The 24,832-nt window shown below is 42.1% G+C and overlaps 1 protein-coding gene across 1 annotated transcript in view; it reads right to left on the reverse strand.

The window, feature by feature from the left end:
- The window catches only part of RANBP17 (RAN binding protein 17), a 106,344-nt gene that overhangs the window by 50,305 nt on the left and 31,207 nt on the right, over positions 1-24,832 (reverse strand). The window contains exons 6-9 of the mRNA XM_036242145.1: positions 23,806-23,909; positions 17,804-17,892; positions 11,192-11,299; positions 8,675-8,757 (exon numbers count right to left, since the gene is read on the reverse strand). Of these exons, the coding sequence (XP_036098038.1) occupies positions 8,675-8,757; positions 11,192-11,299; positions 17,804-17,892; positions 23,806-23,909 (384 nt within the window). The remainder of the gene's footprint in view (positions 1-8,674; positions 8,758-11,191; positions 11,300-17,803; positions 17,893-23,805; positions 23,910-24,832) is intronic.

The following is a 24,832-nucleotide window of genomic DNA, read 5'->3' on the forward strand; positions in this document are numbered from 1 at the left end:
GAAAAAGAGTCATGGAAGGGAGACTTAACCTGGGGTGGTGAACACACAATACAATATACAGATGATGTATTATAGAACTGTATAATACAGTTCCTAAAATCTATATAATTTTATTAGCCAATATCATCCCAATAAATTCAATAAAAAGTTTTTAAAAAGATATAGTAGATTCATATATATTAAAATGGAGCAATGGTCATAATAAAAGTAAAAAAAATACCCAGCAAATTACAGATGACATGTACCTGTATATATAAAAAAGTATGGCAGAGCACACACTAAGTTATTTTTGGGTGATGAGATAACGAAGGGTTTTCACTTTCTGTTTTCTACAGTAATTTTGAAATCCCTGTAGTTTACTAATAGACCATGCTAATGTTTTATATTGACATAGTTTTTAGAAAGTTATTGTTTGCTTGAAATGCCGTTCTCAAACTTCTGGGTGGCACTCTTTCCCTTTAAGAAGCCCTGCCTCCTCCGAGTCCTCAGGTGAGTTACCGACTGCTCAGGTGGGCCCCCAGGCCCATACAGCTTTCCATTCGCCTCGGGAGCGTGAGCACAACACATCTTCTTCTTCTTCTTTTTCCCCTCAAATCTTTATTGTTGGATGTAAAATGTATTACAGATGTTCCACAGTTATTCCCCATTGACCCCCCTCCTCCCCACTCCCGCCCCCCTCCCACCTTTTCCCACACTATTGTCTGTGTCCATTGGTTATGCATATAAGTTCTTTGGTTTATTTCCCTCCCTCCCCCAACCCCTTTCCCTTTGAGGTTTGTCAGTCTAGCAATGAATTTGCATTTCTTAATCCCTTCACTTTTTTCACCCATTCCCCCAACCCCCCTCCCAACTGGCAACCAACAAAATGTTCTCTGTATCTATGAGAATGTTTCTACCTATTCATTTTGTTTGTAGATTCCATTGTTGATAGATATGTATTCATTGCCATTTTGTTTGTTCATACATTTTATCTTTTTCTTCAAAAAGACCCTTCATAATTTCATATAATAACGGTTTGATGGTGATGAACTCTTTTAACATTTTCTTGTCTGGGAAAGTTTTTATATGTCCATCGATTCTAAATGACAGCTTTGCAGGATAGAGTAATCTTGGTTGTAGGTTCTTGCTTTTCATCACTCTGAATATTTCTTGCCACTCCCTTCTGGCCTGCAAAATTTCTTTTGAGAAATCAGCTGACAGCCTAATGGGAACTCCCTTGTAGGTAACTAGCTGCCTTTCTCTTGCTGCTTTTAAGATTCTCTCTTTGTCTTGAACCTTTTGCATTTTGATGATGATGTGTCTTGGTGTGTGCCTCTTGGGGTTCATCTTGTTTGGGACTCTCTGTGCTTCCAGGACTTGTATGTCTGTTTCCTTCACCAAGTTAGGAAAGTTTTCTGCCATTATTGTTTCAAACAGGTTTTCGATTTCTTGTTCTTGCTCTTCTCCTTCTGGCACCCCCAAGATGCGAATGTTGGCACACTTGAAGTTGTCCCAGAGGCTCCTTACACTATCCTCATTTTTTTGGATTCTTTTTTCTTTTTGCTGTTCTGATTGGGCATTTTTGCTTCCTTATATTCCAAATCGATGGTTTGCTTCTTGGATTTACGTACTCTACGATTGAATCTGTGTAAATTATTCTTTATTTCAGTTAATGCCTCCTTCATTTCTGACTGTGCATCCTTCATTTCTGACTGGTCCTTTTTATTGCTCTTGAGGCCCTCACTAAGTTTGCTGAGGTTCTAAGTTCATTGGGCATCCTTATAAGCAGTATTTTGAACTCAGCATCTGTTAGGTTGCTTATCTCCATTTTGCTTAGTTCTTTTATTGGGATTTTGTTCTGTTCTTTCATTTGGGACCTGTTTCTTTGTCTCCTCATGTTGGCTGCCTCCCTGTGTTTGTTTCAGTGTATTACTTAATGAGAGGTATGGGGCTAGCTGAGACCAGATGCTGCTCGTTTGAAAGAATTTAGGAAAAACCTGAAGCAGGATCCAAGACAGGTCAATCCTATGGTTAAGCAAGTGGCAACAGCTTGGGTGGGCTTGAAAGTTGGGTGGGGTGGGGCGGGGCCTCAGGGAGTCACCAGGGCGGGGCTACCAGTGTGAGCCAGGTCGCTGGAGTCCCAGATATGGCTTCTGTCTGCCGCCCCCGGGAACAAAGGCCTCTTACAGCACATTTGTCCCGGAGAAAGCCCCCTCTCCAGCCCTCGCTCCAGTGCCAAACAGCTCAGTTCTTCCCTGTGTGTCTCTGGCGCCCCTCGAGCTGCCTCCCCTCCGAGCTTAGAGGGAGAGAGTCCGATAAGTCCGTGCGCGGGCCCTTTAAGGAGCTGCCTGGGGCTCCAGCCGCCTCAGCCTCCCTGAGCCTCAGTTCCCGCTGGTTTTTCCAGCCAGAAGTGATGGGGATTCTCTTCCTGGCACTGGAACCCTGAGTGGGGCACCTGGTGTGGGACAGGGACCCCTCAGTCCTCAGGGAGGACCTTCCCAGCCAAGGTGTCCTCCTGATTTTTATCCGCCACACGTGGGTGTGGGACCAGCCAGTCTGGCCACCGGCCCTCGCGCCTCCGCCCCTCGCACCCGTCTGGATGTGGCTGCTGCTTTAATTCCGTAGTTGTAGGACTTCCATTCAGTTTGATTTCAGGCGGTTTTTAATGATGGTTGTTCTATAGTTTAGTTGTAACTTTGATGTGGTTGTGGGAGGACAGATACCGCGTTTACCTACCCGCCATCTTGACCAGAAGTCAACACATCTTCTTTACTTCTTTGCATTTCCCACTGGACTCAAGTTTCTTAAGAATCAGTAAGATTCTTTCTCTGTGTCTTCTTTTCCTAGCCCTTGTGATGCTCACAGCATCAGACACATAATAAATACTCAGTAAATGTGAGCTGCATAGGGAAAGAATCCACGGAATTCTAAGAGATCCACTCACTTATTACACAGGTCATTCAGCATTTTTGCCGGCCTGTAGTATGGGCCACGCCCAACACATGTGGTGGCAAAGGGGACTCTAAGACTTGCAGCCTCTGGACTCACCGTGGAGTGTATTCCTAAAGGCTTGCTTCTGTAAGCCACCTGATGCTGGTGTGGGATCCTCCAGGCGTTAATCATCTCACTGTCTCACGAGCCTTTCGTGGGCTCTACTCTACTATGTCATTCTATGTCCCCAACCGGCCATATCTATGGTTCCTGATAATCCGTTTTCCAGAACTGTTATTTCCTGGTGACACTTTAAGTCTCTAGTTACTTCAAGACCAATGCATTCTTTAGCTATCTTACTGTAATCACTTAAACATATGGAAACAATCACAAGCCTTCCTTATTCCCATACTTCAACTAGTACATTCCAATCATTTTTAAGCTCTCTTATAAAACAGTGTTTTAAAACAGGTGACCCCTTTGACAAACAAATCTAGTGCAACTCTATGGGTGGGTGGTTCTGGTCTAAGTGGCAGTAGGATCCCCATCTCTCCCCTCTCTGGAGGGCCACTGTGGCACTTTCATAGATCTCTAGGGTTCTGCAAAACCCATTTGAAAGCCACTGGTCTGTTATCTAGGTCACAGTAAATAACAGTGGCTTGTACTTTACAAATTCCATTTGTGCATATCATTAACTCACACCCTAAATGCACCTGCAGCGTATACTGCTAAAAAGAACCCTGATATAAATTCTTATGCATAATGAATAATCATAGCTTGCTCTGTTCATTTTTCAAGTTCAGATTTTCACACACTGAACTTAAGTCGGGCCTCTAAGGAAGGAATAAAAGTGGTTCCATTTGGGCCAGTCTTAGGAAAACAAGCACTATTTCTCCCTTCTGTGCACTCTTCAACCAACAGATGTCACTAAAGACACCGGTACCCAGAGGCAAAAGGAAGAAAAGGTTAGACAAATGGAAATTGAGCATAAAAAACATCCAGTTCGTAAAACTGAGAAGTAGGTTTCCAGAGTAATAACATTTATTACACTGCATGCAACATTTTAACCAAAAATTTAAGGAAGAAATTTCTTTTATTAAGTTGCTCAGGCTGAACGGATCATAGCACTAAGTTTCGAAATACACGTTCTTGAAGCAGTTCAAAACTCATTAGAAATAATAGGCTTGGGCTAGTAGAAAATGTGGTAAAATTTAATCCTCATCCAAATGTTACCTGGGCTGTGCAAACAGGAAATTGTTCTGTGCTACTGTGGCTAACCTCACTGCTGACCCTGAGCTGTAACGGCAAGAGCAGCTGAGGGCTGAAGCAAAATTAAAAACTTACATCAAAGTATATCATGACAGAATGTAGATAAATAAAACAGCACATCAAAAGTATTATTTCTCTGCCAGTCTCATTGAGCAGGGAGGTGGAGGTAGCCCACAAAATATGTAGCAAATCAGGTGCATTTAGCAATGAGCCCTCCCCCTCTGCACGCCCCCAACCCCTGGCTTCCCAAATACTGCCCGGGAGAGGTGCGCAGAGAAAAAGCCTGGTGCGGACGGGGACAGAAGGGATCACAGAATGTCCTGGCCTTTTCCCTCCATGGGCTTCCCCTTCTTTCACCTTGGCTTACCAAACAAATAAACAATGCTGGCTCCTGTGTGACCTCCCAGTCACTCTTTCCCTCATCTTCCAGACTCCTGGATGGCACCCACATGATCTCCCTCCAACAGGCGTATTAGAATCTCCAGAGGTAACAGCATGGGTCATAAAACATCACAGAAGGCAGACAGACAAAACCAGCTTGGCTGATGAGCCAGCATGGGAATCAGTGAAGGTCGAGAAACATCTTTCTATTATTCCGTGTGAAGTGCATGTGTCAAAGTCACTGGTGACAAAGTTGAAGGACATTTTTCCATTAAGCCTTTGATTCCCCCTAAGTTTTAGGACAGAAATCACCAGACTAGAGAACAGTGCTTCCTCATAAACATCTTCCTCTGCGTCTCGCGGTGGAATGAGAAGCATGGAAGACGATGGCCTCACGTCGTCCCGACTTTGCATGAGACTCCCCTTCGGCCACGTGCCAGCTTCGCGATGCCTGGCAACCCTCTTAACCCCCACGAGCTTCAGTTTCTTCCTAACGGTGATCACGGCAGCTTGCTGGTCTGAGGGCTTTCCATGCAGAATCTAACCGAATCTTCATAACTACCCAATGCAGTAAGGCATCACTGTCTCTGTTTAACAGGAAACTGAAGCAAACGTGGCTAAGCAGCTTAACCAAGTCCCAGCGACTAGTGAGTGGCAGATAATGCCTACTTTGAGGACTCAGTGGGCTAACGTATAATAGATGGTCTAGGATAGGAGCGGGCACATAGTAGCTGATTTAAAAAATGGAAGTTACCATTACTATTAGTCCAAACTGAGGAGCAGAGCCTTAGCCTAATCTGGTCTTTCTTCAGGGTAAGAAAACACCCGACCTCTCTTTAAGAATGCTCTGGGGTATTTTGTCTTTTGCACTCCCCTTTCTCTACTTCCTTCCCGCCCTCCGTTTCCCTCGTCCCGTTCTTCCTCCGCAGCAATCCGTGCGTAGTGATCTTTCTCAGCGTTTGCTGCGATGCCTTCGTCTACGACGGACAACCTGACAGAGGCCTGGGCAGCTTTGGAGCCTACAGACTTGGCACTGTTCTGAGCCTCCCGTGCTGTCACTCACTGGACACACATTGTTCCAGAGATACAGTGATACTGTCCGAGGAGGAAGCCACTGCTCTTAGCAGCCCCATTGCAGTAATGAATAAGCCTCAAAGGAAAAATGACACGTGGCGAAAAAAACTGGCCCCAGGAAGAGGGAAACAGAAGATACAACTGTGACTGGTAACAGGAATCTAACATGTGTATAGTTCAGGCTCCACTGACCACTGAGAAATTCTCATACATGCACTGCTTCATAATGGAAACTATTATTTTCTTTTAAAAGTGAGGAAACAGAAGTCCAGCACTTGTTATAGGCAGAAGGAAGCTGAGCAGTGTAGTCCAAGTAGGAGGCATCCCTGGACACAAATGTGACATGTGACATGGTCAGTGAACCCCTGTGCAAAGAAAGCAGCTCTGTGAGTATGAGAGGACAGCTCTGGATCAAGGAGAGGCATTTCATTGAGTACCTATTCTATCTATGGCACAGCCTGTGCCAAGCCCTTTACTCAGAGTAGCTCAGTTAACCCCCTCTCATCGCAACTAGCCAGGTGGGTTAGTAGGTACTGTTCATTACAGCAGGCCCTCTGTATTGCACCTGCAGATTCAATCATCTGTGGATCTAAAATAAGCAGGGGGAAAAATCCCAGAAAATTCCAAAAAGTAAAGCTTGAATTTGCCATGCACCGTACTATGTTGAATCCATGCGAATGAAGTGATGGGCAGGCAACCCCTGCTGTAGCCTATACACAAATATAGACTATATGCAAATCCTATGCCATTTTTCATAGGGGACTTGAGAGTCAGTGGATTTGGGTATCTGTGGGGGGCAGCCCTGGAACCAGTCCCCCACAGACATGGAGAGACAACTGGATTCCTAATTTTATAGTACACGAGAAAATCAGGCACAAAAGGTATAGTGTCTTAGCTGAAGGTCAAGCAGTTAATAAGGGTTGGTACTCAGATTTTTTGTGTGTGTTATGTTTTCATTGATTTTTTAGAGAGAGGAAGGGAGAGAGATAGAAACATTGATGTGAGAGAGAAACATTGATTAGCTGCCTCTTGCATGCCCCCTACTGGGGATCGAGCCTGCAACTTGGGCCTGTGCCCTGACTGGGAATCGAACCAGGACCTCATGGCCCTGGGACAGTGCATCCATTGAGCCACACTGCTAGGCAGTAATAAAATCTATAAAAAAAAATTTTTTCTTTATTGATTTTAGAGAGATTGGCAGGGAGAGGAAGAGAGAGATAGACACATTGATGAGAGAGAACATCAACTGGCCGGCTCCTGCATGCCCCCCACTGGAGATCGGGTCCACAACCTGGGCATGTGCCCTGACTGGGAATCAAACCGATGGCCTCTTGGTGCATGGGTCAACGCTCAACCTCTGAGCCATACCAGCCGGGCAGTACTCAGATCTTTTAATTTCCAAAATCATACTTTTTCTAAGGTACCATGATTAGACATACACGAGAAGTGTGTAAACTATATTGAGAATATTTTGAAAGGGTCCACTTTAACCTTTAGTAGGCAAAGCATTTCTACTTTCTATGATTCTAATGTGTTCACTTTCAAGAGATACAAAAGCTGCGGCAACATAGTTGTGGGAAGAGATGAAAAATAAAAGAGTGCAATTTTACTGTCTTTAATTAGGTGATTTCTGTCGTTTTCATACACTTACAACCTCCAACTCTAAATATAACCTGTATAATTAAAACTAAGCACTTTTTTTTGTTAATCCTCACCCGAGGATATTTTTCCATTAGATTTTTTACAGAATGGAAGAGAGGGAGAGAGAGAGAGAAACATCCACGTGAGAAACACATTGACTGGATGCCTCCCACATGACCCTGCCTGGGGCTGGAGATCGAGACTGCAACCCAGGTATGTGCACTTGACCAGGAATCAAACCTACAACCCTTCGGTCCTCAGGCCAACACTCTAACTGCTGAGCCAAACCGGTAAGGGCAAGACTAAGCATTTTTAACAGAGGCCTACAATGCACACAGATCAGAGCCTCAGAATATATTGTGAATTAATGTAAAAAAACTTTTTTAAAACAGCTGTTTTTCTGCCTTTTAAAAAACGGGCTTTTACTTTTAAAATAGTAATATGCTTTTAATGGTTGTTCTCTCTCTCTCTCTCTCTCTCTCTCTCACACACACACTCACACACACACACACACACACACACACACACACACACAAAATAAAGAGGCTTTGTAAAATCTGTTTCTAGGTACTCAAAAAGATATATGAGAACCACAGGCAATTTTTGAGAGCAAATGTACCTGGTTTGGCCACTGATTTGGGAAAGTAAGCAAGGACAGGCCAAGAAGAAGAGGACAGAGTATAGGGCACACAGTAAGTGCCTGGCACAGAGAAGGGCACCACCGGGCTCTGCCCCTGCTCGGTGTTCAGCCAGGGTGGCAACAGAGCTCAGAGGATTCTTGTCCACCCTGTGCCCACTCCCTGGCTACAGAAAGAGCTCAGAGTTCAGAATTTCATTGAAGAAGCTGTCAGAATTGCTAAGTGCTATGGTTTATGGTAGTTCTAAGGCCCTGTTTTGGACCTAACCTAATTTTTTACTATAAATGAATAGGTCAGTCTTTACTATTGAACTCTGATTTCAGGGGTGTAATGCCCCAAAGTCCCTATAATACAGTATTTACTGCTCTTTATCAAGATATTTTTCCAAAATTCCGTGCTGGTGACATACTGGTCTAAGCCTTCCTTCACCCAAGATAGTCAACTCCCTGATAGAACTTTCAGCAATTCTGAATATGCTATAATTCTTCAATATTCCACCTAGTGTATTCCCTCTGTCTACTGACATTGCAATTTTCTCCCAAAGAAATTCATCAAGTGGGTCAGGAAGACATGTAGCGAGAGGCATTGCTGCGTGCTTCTCCCGATGCCTATATGATAGCACCCAGCTCTCTGCGCTCCTGTTACCCACTTCGCAAATGCACACAGACATGAAGTTCAAAATAACAAAATAACAAACACCCTCCTTTCCTCCAAAGAAATAAAGTTATATTGCAGAGACAAATATGGAAAAAGATACTCACCATAAGTGCAAATCATTTTACTAGCTTCTCTGAAAAGAAGAATTCCATTAGGAGATGATACATCAAAATTCAAACGCTGGGATCTAAGAAATATAGCAAAATATTAGACCATCTGTGCAGATAAAGAAGCCAAATATAGGTTTAAAATGCCTAGCATTTCCATTTATTAGAAATAGTGGCAGTATAATTATCCCCGTTTAAAAGTGCCATTCCATTAATACATATGCGAATTTCCCCACTACAAAGATACTAGAACAATTAAGAAAAATTATTTTCACTTATTTGCTGATTCAAAGAATTCACTTTTTATCTGTCAAAACAATAGCCTGACATCCTCTATCACAAACCTCTTTCCATTCTCCTTTCATGCAAAGAGGTTGATACATAATAATAGAAAACCCCAGGTGTGTACGTGTAAGTTTATACAGATACTTGGATAGAGATTTACATTTGAGATCTGTTGCGCCCAATACACATTTTAGAAACAAATTCTAAAGTGACAGATAGGAAACCCAGGTACCTTTAATACTGCACATATGATTCATCTGCTACTTCAAGCACATTTCAAACACATTAAATTCCATGCAGGCTACAGTTTCCATTGCACACAGCTCAAGTAGAGAAAACACATGCCAGAAGTTGCAAGGGAGGGCCATTCTACTTCCCCGGTTCCTGACAGGTGGGAGGACAGTAGGAACAGAATACAGGACATGCCATCCAGATACAACATTTGTAACAGCACTTTGGCTTTAGTTGGCTCTGATCTGCCTTGTGGCTGTGCTTTCGAGAAATGATATATTTCTAAAAGAATTAGCAAGAATATGAAACCAGGGCAAAGAAATATCACAAAGTAAAGACATCTGCTAAACTACTGTTAGCCAGGAATAGAGTAAGTTGTTGCTCTTCCAGGCTTTTTCAAAATGCTTTAGAATTAAGTTCAATAACTTATTAGAAACATTACCGTGAACATTTGATTGTTGGTATATAACTCCTGAATAAAAAAATAAGTATAGCCCTGGCCGGTTTGGCTCAGCGGTTAGAACGTCGGCCTGCGGTCCTGAGAGACCCGGGTTTGGTTCCCGCTAAGGGCACATACCTCGGTTGCAGTTTGTCCCCGGCCCTGGTCGGTTGTGTGGGTGGCAGCCACTCGATGTGTCCCTTCACATCGATGTTTCTCTCTCTCTCTCTGTTCCTCTCTCTCCCTCCCACTCTACCTGAACAAAAAATGGAAAAATGTCCTCGGGTGAGGATAAAAAAAAAAAAAAAAAAAAAGTATAGAGCTATAATTCACATTAGATTCTAGAATCTAATTCAAATTAGATTCTAAAGAAACATAGACAAGATAACGTATTTCCTGAGATTGCAGATTTTCACTAGACAGTTGTTAGGACAACTGTGCTAGGTATAAATGATCTGCTTATGGTTGACATAAAATATTTCACAATATACAATGCAATGTTGTTGTTTTTTCCCTTTAGTATTAAATGTTATATCAGTAACATAGTCAATTATCTGATTGAAAAAAATATAATCGAATAAAAACTCAATTTCTGAGATAAAATACATAGTTACCTTTCCTTGAATTTTTAAGTCATGGATCAGAATGGTTAAAAATAAAAACTAACAGCTTTCAAAAGAATAATACTCACATTTATTTCTTTGCCAGGTCTTTTCCCACCTCTTGTTTAAATTGTTTAAATTATTGCTGTCAAAGCATAGCACCAGAGATAAAATGAGAGCTGCAATTATACTCCTGTCTAAGTCTCTCCCAGCACACGCGTTACAAAGAGGGACTGATAAGACAGGGCAGCTAAGTGACAGGTAATTTGGTGCTAAGCTCTATTCACATTGACATATTTTAAACCAATGAGCTTATTGCAGTTTTTCTCTTTTGGCTACATCTTTGTTAATATTTATATGCAGAGTTATTGAATCTCTGCTGGTCTATGCAAATAATAAGGTCAAGTAGGCAATTTCTGGGAAGTGTCATAGTTGCTGTTCAAATGAAAATTTTGAACAGCAACTACGACACACATACATGCACCCTGGCATAGAGGAAGAAGGATGACTCAGAAGTTAAAGCAAGGACAATCCCCAGGGCTCCAGAGACAAACTGTCCTGAACTGCCCTGGGATTCTCTCTTATCCATAAAATGAAGCATCTCAATTCAGAGACCACGAAACTTCTTTCCTGCTTTAAAATTCTACAGAATTACAGTTCAGTAGTGAAACAGTTAAAAAGCTGCCCTTCCTCCATTTGTGTCTTTGATTATTTTAAACAAGGGTGGCTGTAGTCTTCAATTTTGTCTTCCCAGCTCTATATACACCTAAGTATACTACATCCTTTCTCCCCAAAGGACTCAGCCTTATGTCTCTCATTCTACTGCTGCCACTGAGCATCTTGTTTCGGTCCCTGGGTCCTTGCTAAGCCTCGATCACACACACACAAGGTAGTAAATGCTGCTCTCTGGAGACTGCTGCTAAGCAGATTGCTTCCCACTCCTCCTCACACCTTTACCTGTTTTGCATCAGTTCTGCCATCAGTTTTAGGATGGGAGTGGTGCAGGCTGGCTCTCCGTACCACTGCTCAATAGCCCTCTGAAGGATGGGAAGGTATGTTGGGTACCTTTTTGACAGTCTGTTAAAGAACTTAAGAGTCAAAAGGAATATGGTTCCTGAAAGTTGGTGCCACATAACAAGAAAAAAGGAATCCACGTTTGTCCTGTGTTCAGTATAGCATGGCCATCTCATAAATCACTCTCCATACCCAGCACAGCTACACTTTTCTGAGACTGCAAATGATTTGCTCTTATTGGTAACATATCCCACACATTACATGGCTTTATTCTTAGCATGCTCTATGAATAAAATACACATTTTAAAAATTATCATATAAGCAACACATTTAAGAATTACCCTTAATATTGTAGAAAAGAAAAATAAATTTAGTGGATGAGGGTAAAAACATATTTTAATTGTTATTGTAACAGTTTCCTGGGTATCAAACTACTTAAGGAGTAAGAAACTGTATTAGGATCGGGGTTATCTGTCTGCCCCATTAGGTAGTGAGTTTCTACAGGGCAAAGACCTGTGCTTCCCTATCATGTTGCTAATTCCTATCTGTCCCGCAGATTTCAGTGATCCCCGGAAGCCCCCAGGACTCCCGCCAGGGTTAGGGGTGTCTCCTGTGCATGGCTGTGGTACCGGTGCTAGTGCCATCTCAGCACTTTCTCCTCCGCCCTTACATGCTATTTGAGGGCAGGGCCGAGGTACTTACTGTATGCGTGGACCTGGCAGAGTAGATGTCAATAAATATCTGTTGCTGTAAACGTGCCAATCTCGAAATGGGGTGTAGTGTACTTGAGTAGACCAACTTATTTAATTTTTTAAGCTGTGCACGTTACTCTGGAGCTTCAGGAAACAACTCTCTCAACATTCAGCGACAATGCGCTCCTAGCTCAGGAGTGGCACGCTCCTTAAAGTACAAAGGAATACTTTTATCTCCCTAAGACAGACCATGTGAAGGCAGCATTTGTTTATATTAAAACAATTTACTTAAGAAGTATTTATTGAAGGCCTAGTGTATAACTGTCTATTCACTGGTTTAGACTCTCTGGAGACACCAACCAGAGAAGCAAACATTACAAAAAAGCCCTGCCCTCACAGACTTTGTATTCTAATGAGCCAGAAATAAACAAAATAGATATGTAATATGTTAGAAAGCACCACAAAGGAACATAAAGCAGAGATGGGAGAAAAGAAGTGAGCATATATGTGAGTATGAGGTTTTAGTTGAATGAAAATGGAAAAAAAAATCAATGAACTTCTTGATTATCAACTCTGTTTTGGCTGTTATCAGATAATTTACTGTTTTTCCTACAAACTAAAAAATATGTTCTTTTTGATAGATGGTCGACACTATGCGCCATGCACTATGCCAGGGACCAGGGACCAGGGACCTAGAGATAATTAAGCCATGGCCTTTGTTCTTGGGCACTCACGCTAAAGTCTGGGCGGGGGACACCCACTAGAGGAGCTCTGAGCAGCAAGGGTGGGAATACGTTCCACTGAGACCTCTCGAGCACCGACTCAGTGATCACGGGGGACAACGCGTCTGAAAGGTTCATCGGAAAGCGGGAAGCCCGCATCTCAGAACTGAAGAGGAGCGCAAGCACACACGCCCGTGCAGGGCATCCGAAAGGCAGCAGGGCCGTGGCATTTTCCAGAGCACACGGCCTTGGCTACGGGCCGAGGCCGGGGAGGTGAGGGGATGCTCCCTTTCCCGTGTGGAACGAGAGCGGTGCCATTCTAATCTGCTGCTGACAGAGGTGACTGCCACGGAGGAGATGAGTGATGCTGCAGAGCAGAGCGGAGGTCTACCGAGCAGCGAGGTTAAGAGGGCTTTGGAGAGCGAATGCCAGACCGGGGTTCCAGGGTGGGAATCCAACCCGCTCTTAATCTTCCCGTGGCCTCGCGAGGACCACACAGACGGAGAGGAAGACAGCGGGAGCCCTTTGGTAGGAGAGGCACAGATGTGCTTTCTCCTAGATCTTCCAATGAATTTCTAAGGTCTACACCAGATAAATGAAAAACCAAAAGCATTAAGGACAGTAGCTTGTAAGTTGCCAAATATAAATAAGAAAATGAAAAGTATATGAGATGTGCTTCTTGACATCTATCCATCTACCCTCCCACCCACCCACTGACCAATCCAATAGTTATTAGTACTTACTATATGCTATTCTCTCCCAAAAGAAGTAAGAACATAGTTCTTTCCCTCTGGGGTTTCACAATAAAGAAAGCATCGTAACGTACTAGAAGACAGCTTCAAGAGCTTTTGTTGGAACTGTCAGGAGAAACGGGTGCGAGATTCAGAGCCTGCCAGTCCAGAGCGTCCTTGGAAGGTGAACATCTGCACCGCCGCTCACGAGGGCTAGTGCTGCCGGAAGCCGTCCCTCTCCCTTCTGCCTGGCAGTGCCTGCCTAGCCCACCTGCCACTTCCCTGGGAAGCCTCCTCATTTTGCCAAAACCACCCATCTCTTCCTCTTACACAGTTCTTTCCATGCATTTTTGCTACAACACATTGACTGTTTATTAGTTACTTAGATCCACTACATTGTGAGCTTCTAAAGAAGCAATCCTTGTAAAAAGCAATCTTTCTATTCATTCCTCATGCCTGGCACAGAGCACTCAAAACAAAAACAAAAACAAAAACAACTTGCAAAACAGGGATTTTTCAGGTTTACTTTCTTTCCTATCTCCTGATCATTATTTTGTTCTTGAAATGTAATTCTGATTTTGTTAGCCAATTAAAACAATTAATTGCTTTGTACTGTCTATGGAATAAGGGTCTAAATTCCGTAGCCTGAATTTCAAGGGTCCCAGGCAACCTGTATTTCAACCATGAAATCAGCGGTACGTATAAAAAATCATCTCCTCCACTATTCCCCCTCCTAAACCTGTGCTTCGGCCAAAGGGAAAGCTTTTACTTTGCAGTTCCGGCAGTCCATTGACTTATTTGATAAGATCCAAGGAAATACTGTCACCTTTACAGAGTCTCTCCTGTTTCCCCAGCTAAACGCGGTCACTCATTTGTATCTTTAAGTCACTTATCACCTTTTATATTTTATTATCGTCATTTATGTAGTTATCTAACCAGCTCTATTAAACTATAAGCTTATTTTGGGGTAGGATTGGATCCAAAGTAATCTATATCCCTCACAAAACCTAGCCCAGTCCTTAGCAAAATCTGCTGAATAAGTGAGCAAGTGGGACCCCGCTGTCTCATCCCTCGTAGGGAGCAGGCCAAGACAACAGCGGGAGAGCATTTCCTTTGGGCCGGGCCCTGTACTAGGCCCTTATATGTCAGTTCACTGCCTTTCCACTGTACCTGCCAGACAGGTATCAGCAGCCCTGATCTACAGCAGAGAACACTGATTCTGAGCCACTAAGCAACTTGCCCAGACCTCACAAGTGTTACGTGGTGAAACCAGACTGGCATCTAAGACTGTCCTCGTCCGGAGCCAGTGTTCGTCTGCGTGGCTCACCGTCCGGCCTGAGCCCTGCCTGCTTTTATGCACATTCATAAACAGAACTGGTGGCTGATTCGACACCAGTGCACTCAAAGATCAGACTATGGTAGTTAAAACTATGAGGAAATAGTGGTATACACATTCCTGTAGTTTTTTCAATTTTCCTCTGGATTTTGAGACTTCGGTCTAAATGTTCTGCAGAAAGTTTAAACAAGGTGACTTAATGCACTGTGAGGTAAGGGGCTTTTCTGCTGTTGCATTCTCATGACAGGTGCAGAGAAGGGCCAATGACTCCTTCTGGCCCTGGGGGCACACAGTTTATCAACATGGGTCGTTCCAGGCGGCTTAGTTTTGGAAGGACAAAGTGAGGAGCAATGTAGTTTGTGTAGCACTTAATGCAGTCAGTATTTATAGAAATGTTTTTGAATTAAATAGCTAACCACTAAAATAGCATTTTATCAAATAATCACCATAAACAAAATGCATTTTGACTGTAAGACGACATGTGCTCCTATACGATGCTGCTTCTGCATGTTAAGGACCGTGTGACATATTAAAGAACACGCATTTAGGTGGATAGAAGGCAAATAAACTTCCCCAGCAGTAATGCGGGAATCACCCCTGACGGTTTGACATACCAATATTTCAGGAAGAATAAATGACTTTCATATCCATGTTTTTTTAATCATATACTTATTCATTTTTACATTACTAGAATACTTTGGAAAGAATCTATAGTTTATCACCTGAAACTGCTTAAAGTATTTTGAAATATTTTAATAAAGCTTTTTGAATGATCAAATAATGTAACTTTTAAACAAATTTTACTATTATTATAAATATTTGCTCTTCATCCTGGCCCAAAGGAAAACTATAAATCTTGTCTCAACTGAATGAACACCATTTATCATATTCATTTTGTTGTCAATACAATTATGAAAAGCCTTTGGCCTTTTCCCAAGGAAGCTGATTTGCTACTGAAACTCAGTTATCATAAGCAAAGCCTGTACCAAGCCTCCCGCCTGGCATTCTAACACAGCTCCCGCATAACTCACACTCTGCCCTCCGCCCGGACCCTAACAATGTCTACGTCTCCGGTCAAATCGTGGAGGCAACCGTTTCTAGTTCAAAACAAAACATTAAGTCCCAAGGCTTTCCGTTTGCTGTTTTCTGCCATCTGCTGGACACACTGAAGGAGCTAAGTCAGGGAATGGAAAACAGCCTTCATTCAGAACTTCAATTACAGTATGTTCTGTACCTTTTAGGCAGTATCAATTATGGAAGCTCCTTTTATTCTTTGGCACTAAGGGAGGAGGTTCTGACCTCACCTCTTGGTGCAGACTGCTGATGAGGAAAACATGAAACATTAACTGTTGGACAGCCCAGAGTTGTAGCTTGGTTTCAAGATTACCATCGATTTAAAGTGTGAAAACTAGGATTTTATGATTTTTCAGATAAACGAAAGTTTTACTCTATGAGCTTCTATTTATTTTCAGAGAAATAAAAGGGTCATATGTAAGTCCAGTTTATCATTTGCAGTTTAAAAAACTGTATGATTTTCCGTGTTAAAAATCTATCATCTCTAATATACTTTGTATGCTGATATAGAGACATACACGATCCCTCAACGACATGGAACATTATCTCTACCTAACCCTTTATCTGGTGAAGTAGGTTTTAATAGCACAATGTAAGTCAGTATTCAAATTAAGGTTAATTAATAAAAAAAAAAAAGAGTTCTTCCTAAAATATGCCCAGGTTCCCTGTTAGTTATGATTTGGGCCATAACTGTACCAGCAGTTGAAGACTGCCTTAAAGAAGCTTCTTTTTGCCCTGGCCGGTTTGGCTCAGCGGTTAGAGCGTCCACCTGCGGTCCAGAGAGACCCGGGTTCGGTTCCCGCTGGGGGCGTGTACCTCGGTTGCAGTTTGTCCCCGGCCCTGGATGGTTGTGCGGGTGGCGGCCACTCGATGTGTCCCTTTCGCATCGATGTTTCTCTCTCTCTCTTCCTCTCTCTCCCTCCCACTCTATCTGTGCAAAAAATGGAAAAATGTCCTCGGGTGAGGATAAAAAAAAAAAAAAGAAGCTTCTTTTCTGATTTACGAGAGAAGTTTGGACCAGAAGGGTTTGAAAGGAACAACTGAGAAACAGTGCAACTTAGAAAATAAAATAATGTTAAGGCTATAGGATTTTTCTTATGTGCTCTGATGGTTTCATGTATACAGGCATGGAAACTTTATATTACACTTCTATGACTTGCCTAAATTGTCGCTTCCTGTTAGGACCAGAGAGGATTCATACAACACTATGAAAGCAATATTAACAGTACCTATTTAAGACTATGGAACGTTTCAGACCTTATGCATAGTGTGTGACTGATTTTAATGGTTACAATGAGCCACAATTGGATGTCTCCTTTTTCGATGAGGAAACCAAGATGCAGAGAGGGTAACTGACTTGCCAAGGTACACACAGTAAGTGAAGAGCTGAGATTCCGGACCCAAAGTCCATGTTCTTTTCACTGCTATGTGATGAGATATTTCTGTGGGGGATGTCTGTCTGTTTCTTTATTTTGCTATCTGTACTAAGCCTTGGCAAAGGTAAATTCACATACCAATGAAAAATCCTGACCGTTTATTTCCCCCTTTCCAAGCCCATTAATATTTTCATGATGATGAAAAACTGTAGCATGATGAATTAAGCCTCCAAGAGATAAAGTGACCTTCTCAGCCCTGCTAATTAAGATGGAGTGGAAATTCAAATCTCCTCGAAATGCCAAATGGTAGGATTCATCGGTCCTGGTTAAAGATGTTAGCTTGATTATCCCTGCAATCCTAACAAAAACAATCCTTTGGGGATGCGAGTTTTAAGTTGTCAATATTTAATGGCACCGAAAAAGTGACCTCTCTGAGCTGGGTCTCCAAATGCTGTGCTCAGTTATCTGCACCGCTGCCACTGTGCTGTAATTTTTAGCTGATTACACATTAGTTCATTTAGCTTTGTTTCCTCTTCCCTACTGTGCCATACTATTAAACGAAAGCGAGGGGCCTGGCATCCCCCTGTGCACAGAGCTGGTATTGTCACAGTGTAATAAGGATACATCCAGTCAAACAGCATGGTGTAGCTGGTCTTTGTGTTCAGTGCAAAGGCAATCCCTCGAAGATCTCTTGCCAGCCCGATCAACATACGCTGTCAGTGGGAAAGAGACACAGTAATTGATTTTCACGTTAGCACAGAGCAGATGGAGTAATAATCAGGCAATAATGACCACATATCTGATTTTGATTCATTAGCTAAAATGTCTCGCTCAGATCCTTTTCTACAGAAAACCATAGACACTTTAAATAAACAGACCTTCAAATCTGCTGACCAATTTTACTTTGATTCTTATAAACTGGCTAAGTCATAATTCTAATAGCATAGGAACATTTAAATTCTTAATCTACTTTGTTTCTGAATAATGCCCAAAAAGAAAAAAGAAAAAAGGGCAGATAATTCCACAAAGCAGAGATGCAGTCTAGATAATATTTAATAATAGCAGATCTTGACAACACTGGCCGGCATGACTCAGTCCCACTCTGCAGTGTAAAGTCTATTGTGGAAGCACACTGGCATTTAAAGGTCTCTAAGAAACATCCCAAGTGACTGAGGATGAAATAAAACTGGCCAGGTGACCTACTGGTACCATGACATTCCTAGAAAGGCATTCACATTCCCCAGCAAGCAAAAAAAAAAAAAAAAAAAATGTGTAAGGAAAAGAGTTCTATATTAGATGTCAGAAGACTTGATACTGAATTCCAACTTTACTTCTTACAGGCAATGTATCAGTCTCCGTTTTCTCATCTATAAAAGGGGCTGCCCTGGCCGGCGTGGCTCAGAGGTTAGAGCGTCAGCCTGTGGACCAGATAGGCCCAACTGCGGTTCCTGCTAAGGGCACGAACCTCGGTTGCAGTTTGTCCCCGGCCCCAGGTGGGGACGTGTGGGTGGCGACCACTCTGTGTGACTCTCTCACATCGATGTTTCTCTCTCTCTTCCTCCCTTGCTCCCTCCAGCTCTATCTGAAGATAAATGCAAAAAATGTCCTCGGGTGAGGATAAAAAAAGGGAGGAGGCTAATAACACCTCCTTCACAGAGGCACTGTGAGGAATAAATCTGACAAATTTATGTGAAAATGCTTAACAAGAGCCTGACACAGACTAAGTATTCCATAAATATTTCATTTTAGAAAAACAAAAACTTGACTCTAAAATAAAAGAGCTCAGACTTGGACTCTGGATGCTTAATTAAGCTGTCCTTAGGAGGATGCCTGGGAAGAGAAACACAAAATCTGGGAACAGATGCTAGAATGTCAGAACAAAGAGCACAAATAAACACAGTTGCAAAACAAGGGGTGGGGTAACAGATACACAACTGAAGATGCTGCTTCCGTGGAGAGATCTGCCAGGACACAGTCCTTTGCCCAGGTTTTCTTTTTCCTCGCACTTTGGTAATAAATGAAAACCTCTTTAGGAAGGTGTTTAAATTATCATTAAGGACTTGAAAGTGAATCATGATCCTCAGCTTAAGGGCTGAATAACATTTCCAAGTACCAAATAATAGTTTCTCTGTCAGGGTGTCTGAATTTCCCATCTTTCCGCCATCCCACCTAAAAGGCGCTCATTCTACCTGGAAGCTGTTTATAAGGATATTCCGTTTCTACGCTAAGAGTTTAGGGAATGAGGGTTATCTGAATTTCTGAACCTGCAGACCCTGAATACCTGTTTCTGCTTCTTTAAGTGACTTTTTCTTTTTCCTCCCATAATCTCAGCAGCCCTTGTTTTTCTGGAACCGGCTAGTCTCCTGTACAGTTCTCTCATGTGACCTGCTATTTTTTAAAAACCATTTTGCCTTTTATGTAACCTCTTTTCACCACCTGGAACGCGCTCCCCTCTCTCCGAGCTTCCCACGTTTCCCACAGCCTCCAGAACAAAACAGATCTCCGCAGAAGCCTCCTGGAGCAATTCCATTCTCACAACTGGGCTCTGCAGTCTTTCTATGAAGGTGGCTTTTTTGGTCTACTTTTATTATGTACACTTACATGTCACAGGCTACTCTTTAAATAATCTTACATTTTCACATGCAATAAGGCACCCACCACCCAACTCTAAATTAAACAAGAGGGACCAGGAGGTACTTGCGTTGTGCCCAGTGCAAAAGGCTCTTCAGATGTTTTAGACTAACTACCCTTATCACATAAAAGTGTTAACTTACTTCATCACACATTTTTCTTCCTTAAAAGATGCCAAGTTAACAGACATGCTCTAATGGACTTGAATCTATGAAATCCCACCAATGTTTAATTTTAGGAACTGTTACTACAGAGCAGAGAAAGCATTAAGAAATAATAACTAAATATTTGTTTTCAATAGATTTGACTGAGCAGGAAAATACAGTGTTGATGTAAGAAAGAGATTTCTTATGCTGCTTTGATCTCAAAACAGCAAGGGTTCTACTGTAAGAAGCTCTCCCGGTACTCAGACAATATGAAGGGAGTATTTTTTTGAGAGCCAAACATACCCAGTTCTAGTATGAGACAGCAGGTTTGTTCACCAGGAGCTCAGTCAAGGTACTGAACGATCAGAGTGAGGGGTCCGACGGGAATTTAGGGGAGCCACAACTGACCGTCTCATTTCAGCAGTGTGCAGCTGTATCTGAACAGCTGCTTTGCTCCTCTAGTGGGTCAGCACGTAATTGAGGGGAAAAGTGAGCGGCTGCTATATTTCTAGGGAGGCTGTTCTGGGGAGTGGGGTAGCTCTGGGGTACCTAATCCTAACGATTTCTTTTTGGATAGCCCAAGGAGAAACTGCTCAGGGCTTCAGCCCGCTGCCTGGTAAACAGTTGTCTGTGTGCCAAGTGTGAGACGGATGGGCTTGGAAACAGCTGAAATGCGGCTCCTTCCACCCTGACCCCCAAAACAGGGTTTCTAATGGAAAGTCTGACAGACCCTTTACTGTAGTGGCACTACTGGGGGCAGCTATAATATTATCCTCATAATTCTACTATATAATAACAACAAAGAAAAAGAAGGTGAAGGGTCATTGTGCTTTGTCTTTAGAATTAAGATGGCTGTCTTCATCCTTAAAGCATACTCTTAATTCTGGAGACACATCTTAATAACCTCTAAATAGTTCCAACAAAAGAGCCGTGTCAGAGGAATGAGCAGGCCCCAAGGTGTTTCAACTGGAGTGTTTTCATCTGCCTTTATTGCTCTATCCCTCTCCAGAATTAAGGCAATAACCTGTGATAAATTATTCAGGAACTGCTACAGGGATCAAAGCAAAATCATTCTGTTAAAGTGCTGTTTGCAACATTTGGCACTTAGTGCGAAAACTTTTAATGTGCGCATGCTGAAAATCAAGGATTTTAAATAATTTAACATTGTAGAGTTTATACGAAGGGACTAAAGATAGCAGGTTCCTATTTAACTGCTCCTCTTCCTCCGATAAGTTTTCATTCATTTTCCTTAAAAACTGATGACGTCACGGTCAAATAAAAAATGATACACAAGTCAGGGGGGTATTGGACTATATTTTACTACAGATACAAATATATGGGAAAACCATATATTTTCAACTAATGTTTTAGAACCAGGAATTATCACAGCATTTTCTTCCCTTTTCCCCCTTTACTTTGAAGAGAAAAGCCCAAGACAAAAATTCAATGTTCTCTTCAATTTTATCAGGACTAAGTACGAAAACAAAGCTATAAATTTAAGAGTTTTGCAGCATTTCCTCCCCTCACAACCATTATTTCAAATTGGCAACATCGGTCCTTAATGTTTATGTTCATCCTGAAATCCGCATTTGAAAAATATCTATAAATAGGGAGTTAGAAAATCCTGGTAAAGGTTGCAAATTAAATGAATATGGCAGTCCTGAGGCATTTTCACGGAGATATTTTAACAGCATCACCTCCTGTGGATCGGAATACTAAATACTTTATTGGAGAACAAAACCGAACCGTTTTTATCTCTAGTACTTGCAAAATGAAGTACCTGAAAGCACTTTTGCATGTATTATTTATTCATCATGATAGAAAAATAGTCTTAACCTAATAAATTACATTTAAAAAGCATTTAGTGCAAAAGTTTTGTTTATGATAAAGCAACAGATTTAGTTCTTTACTGGTAGCTCAAAGCACCAAGTTTTCTTTCTACAAATTAGACAGATGGTGCTTACAGTAGAATTTACTAAAGGTCTGTCACAACAAATGCAGCCAAGCTGCATATTTAATCACTGCAGAATCTTGTCTACCTGCAGCTGCCAACTGCTAATCCAATTTCCCTGATAAATGTGGCAAGAGACACGATCAGCAATAAAGAGCATCTAACTCCATTTTCCTGCAGGGCGTCTTTTGATGAACATTTAGGACGGAAGCACGGAGTGCACTGTGTGGCCTTGGTTCGTGGCAGCTGCATGCATTGTGAGGCACAGTTCTCAGGTTACTCACTTAATTCTGCCACTATCATTACGTTGCTATTGATCTCAGTAGCTGTTGCCTACACAGCATTACTCTAGATGAAGCTGAATCAGGCAGTTATCATGCATCAAACTTGCTCAAAAGCCTGGAGATTTCCCCTTAATTACTTGTGATTTTATTTGCAAATACCGTTAAAGTGTAATCAAGCAGTCACTTTCCAGGGTCGTTAAGAACTTGCTGGTTTAGGGATATATCACTGGAACTCCATTAAAAATGACTCGAGGAAGATGGTTTCTATCAAACTAGACGGGATCCCATCCAAACGGGTTTGGAGTACCATGAAATCTTCAAATGAGACAAATGGAATTTTTACAAAGATGGTGTTTTTCCACCTCGCTTCTTTTTGACATGAAGGGTAGCAGTGGCCACCTTACAGCTGCAAAGATCTCGCTGGTCACTAGAAGTATCTGTGAGCCACCCAAAACCACAGCGGACCCAACAGAAACTCGGGGAAGACTCAGCAAGACTATAAATGCAAAGACAATCTCTACAGTCTTGTTTGGTTTTAAAATTCTGTGACTATTGCATGTTGTTAAATACTCATTTCAAAAACTTTATTTCAAATGAAAAGGTACAGTTTTTGGCTAGTTTTCAGTAGAAGAATTACCTGAAAATAATGATCAGAGGTGACTATTTTTCTATTTGGCTTTTTGGTGCAATTTTTTTTTTTCGGGGGGTAGAGAGAGGAGGAGCCATGCAAAATGATGATTAATATTTTGGTCAACTTATTTAAAAAAATGATAAACTATGACTTAAGCATCACAACAAAGGTGCCCACATTCTCAGGAGTACATTTATCTGTCCCTTACAAATAATAATCAGTGTCAATCTATTTAATACGGCCCTGACACATTCTAATTTCAGAAGCTGCTCTTCCGATTTAGCAGAGCCTGTGCTCCCCATCCTCCACATTAAAATATGGGGCTGTTTTGTCACAAGCAGCTTGCTACACTTAAGGATTTTACTAATAAAACATAATGTTGTCTTAGATATTATGACTGTTGCCACAGCTGAACTGACTTGTCAAATCAATCCTAATATGGCTCCCACAGGCACATAAAAACCTTATTTAGCTATCAGTTATCCTAATCACTTTGTTCAGTTTAAGAATGCAATACTTCAAGACCAGCTCCTATTTATACATATATGCCTAGCCATTTAATAAAGTCTTGATTTATATAAATTCTTGTTTCAAAAAATATTTAGAGATCTAGTGTTTTAGCATGTGTATGTTTGTGCATGCTTCCACAGAAATATGTTGAGACACACAGCGCAGGGTAGGTGAGGGCACAGGGCTGCTTAAAGCAGTGTCCCCACGAGAAATGTTCTTTTAAAGGCCTTAACGGTCACAAGAGACGAATCTGTGTCACCTAGTCATAAACGGACTATGCCAACTCATCGGTGGTCTCAAAGCCCATCTGTCTAAGGAACCTCAACACTCCCATGAAGAGCACACGGAGGGACACTCGCAGTTGGGACCGGGAGGCGGACGAGGCACAGAGCACACACGCAGCACCTTCTCCTGGATCTACACAGCCTAGAAGGAACAACATCGTCTTTCCTTCTGTTTGGGGACAAACCCACCTTCACATCTTCTTGTTTAAAGTTGTTGTTGAATATTTGTAATACTGTTTCAAAAGAGACTGTAAGAGGCAGCATGAAATTCTCAAATTCGTCCTCATCTTCGCCTATCAAAAAACACAAAAGGGTCACCAGGGTTTAGAAAGCATGCCGTCGCAGGGAGCCTCGCTCGGCGTGAGCGCTCCAGCCAGGCTGAGTGCGTGCAGGGCTCGCCTGCGTTCACAGCCACGACACCTTTTCCCTTTTCCGCTTGGGCTCATTGAATATTCTGGTGTTTTGCTTTCTCTTTTTGCACCAAATGAAATAGCAAAATTACTTACCAGCCATTTTTTTTCTGGCTCTTTATTGGATCAAACAGACTCATGCCCCAGGCACCTCAGCGCTTCGCTCTCAGGCCCCCAGTTCCCCTAATGCCCCAAGGAAAGCCTCAGAGACAAGGATCTTTCCCCCTCCGCTTTGGGTGCCAAGGCCCTACAGGGCTCACAGACTCAGGTGCTCAGATAGCTCTAAGTTATTGTTCTCTTTTATTTATATCCCTTTTTATTAACTTGTTAAATAGATAGCAGGGAAACTTTTATCTGCCAAATAGGATGAGGTCCCTCCTGGGTCATTTGGATTTTAAGTCCATTCTCCATGGGTACACATCCTCTTGCAGTAAGCTTCCTTCTCTTTATAGAAAAGAGGGAAGGAAAAGAGACATTTTCTATTGTTTTTTCACTTTAAAGGTAGACTATAGTTTGCTCAAAAATTCTGCCAAAGCGGAGTCTTCACTTCACACATGAATATGCACAGTTGACAATTTACATAGTATTCTTTCAAAAAGGGATTCTTTTAAACGAAAGTTGATTCTCATTCACCCTATGCCACAGGGAACTAAAAGCCCAAATTCACTGACGAAGAAACAAGGCAGAGAAAGGGTAAGTGACTTACTCAAGGCAGCATATTTAGTTGGAGGTGGAGCTATATGATCCAAACCTGATTTCTATGCTATCACTCTTAAGAGCATTAGAGAGGAAATGAGATCTCAGAG

Source organism: Molossus molossus, unplaced genomic scaffold (assembly GCF_014108415.1).
Source record: "Molossus molossus isolate mMolMol1 unplaced genomic scaffold, mMolMol1.p scaffold_m16_p_4, whole genome shotgun sequence".
Classification (NCBI taxonomy): domain Eukaryota; kingdom Metazoa; phylum Chordata; class Mammalia; order Chiroptera; family Molossidae; genus Molossus; species Molossus molossus.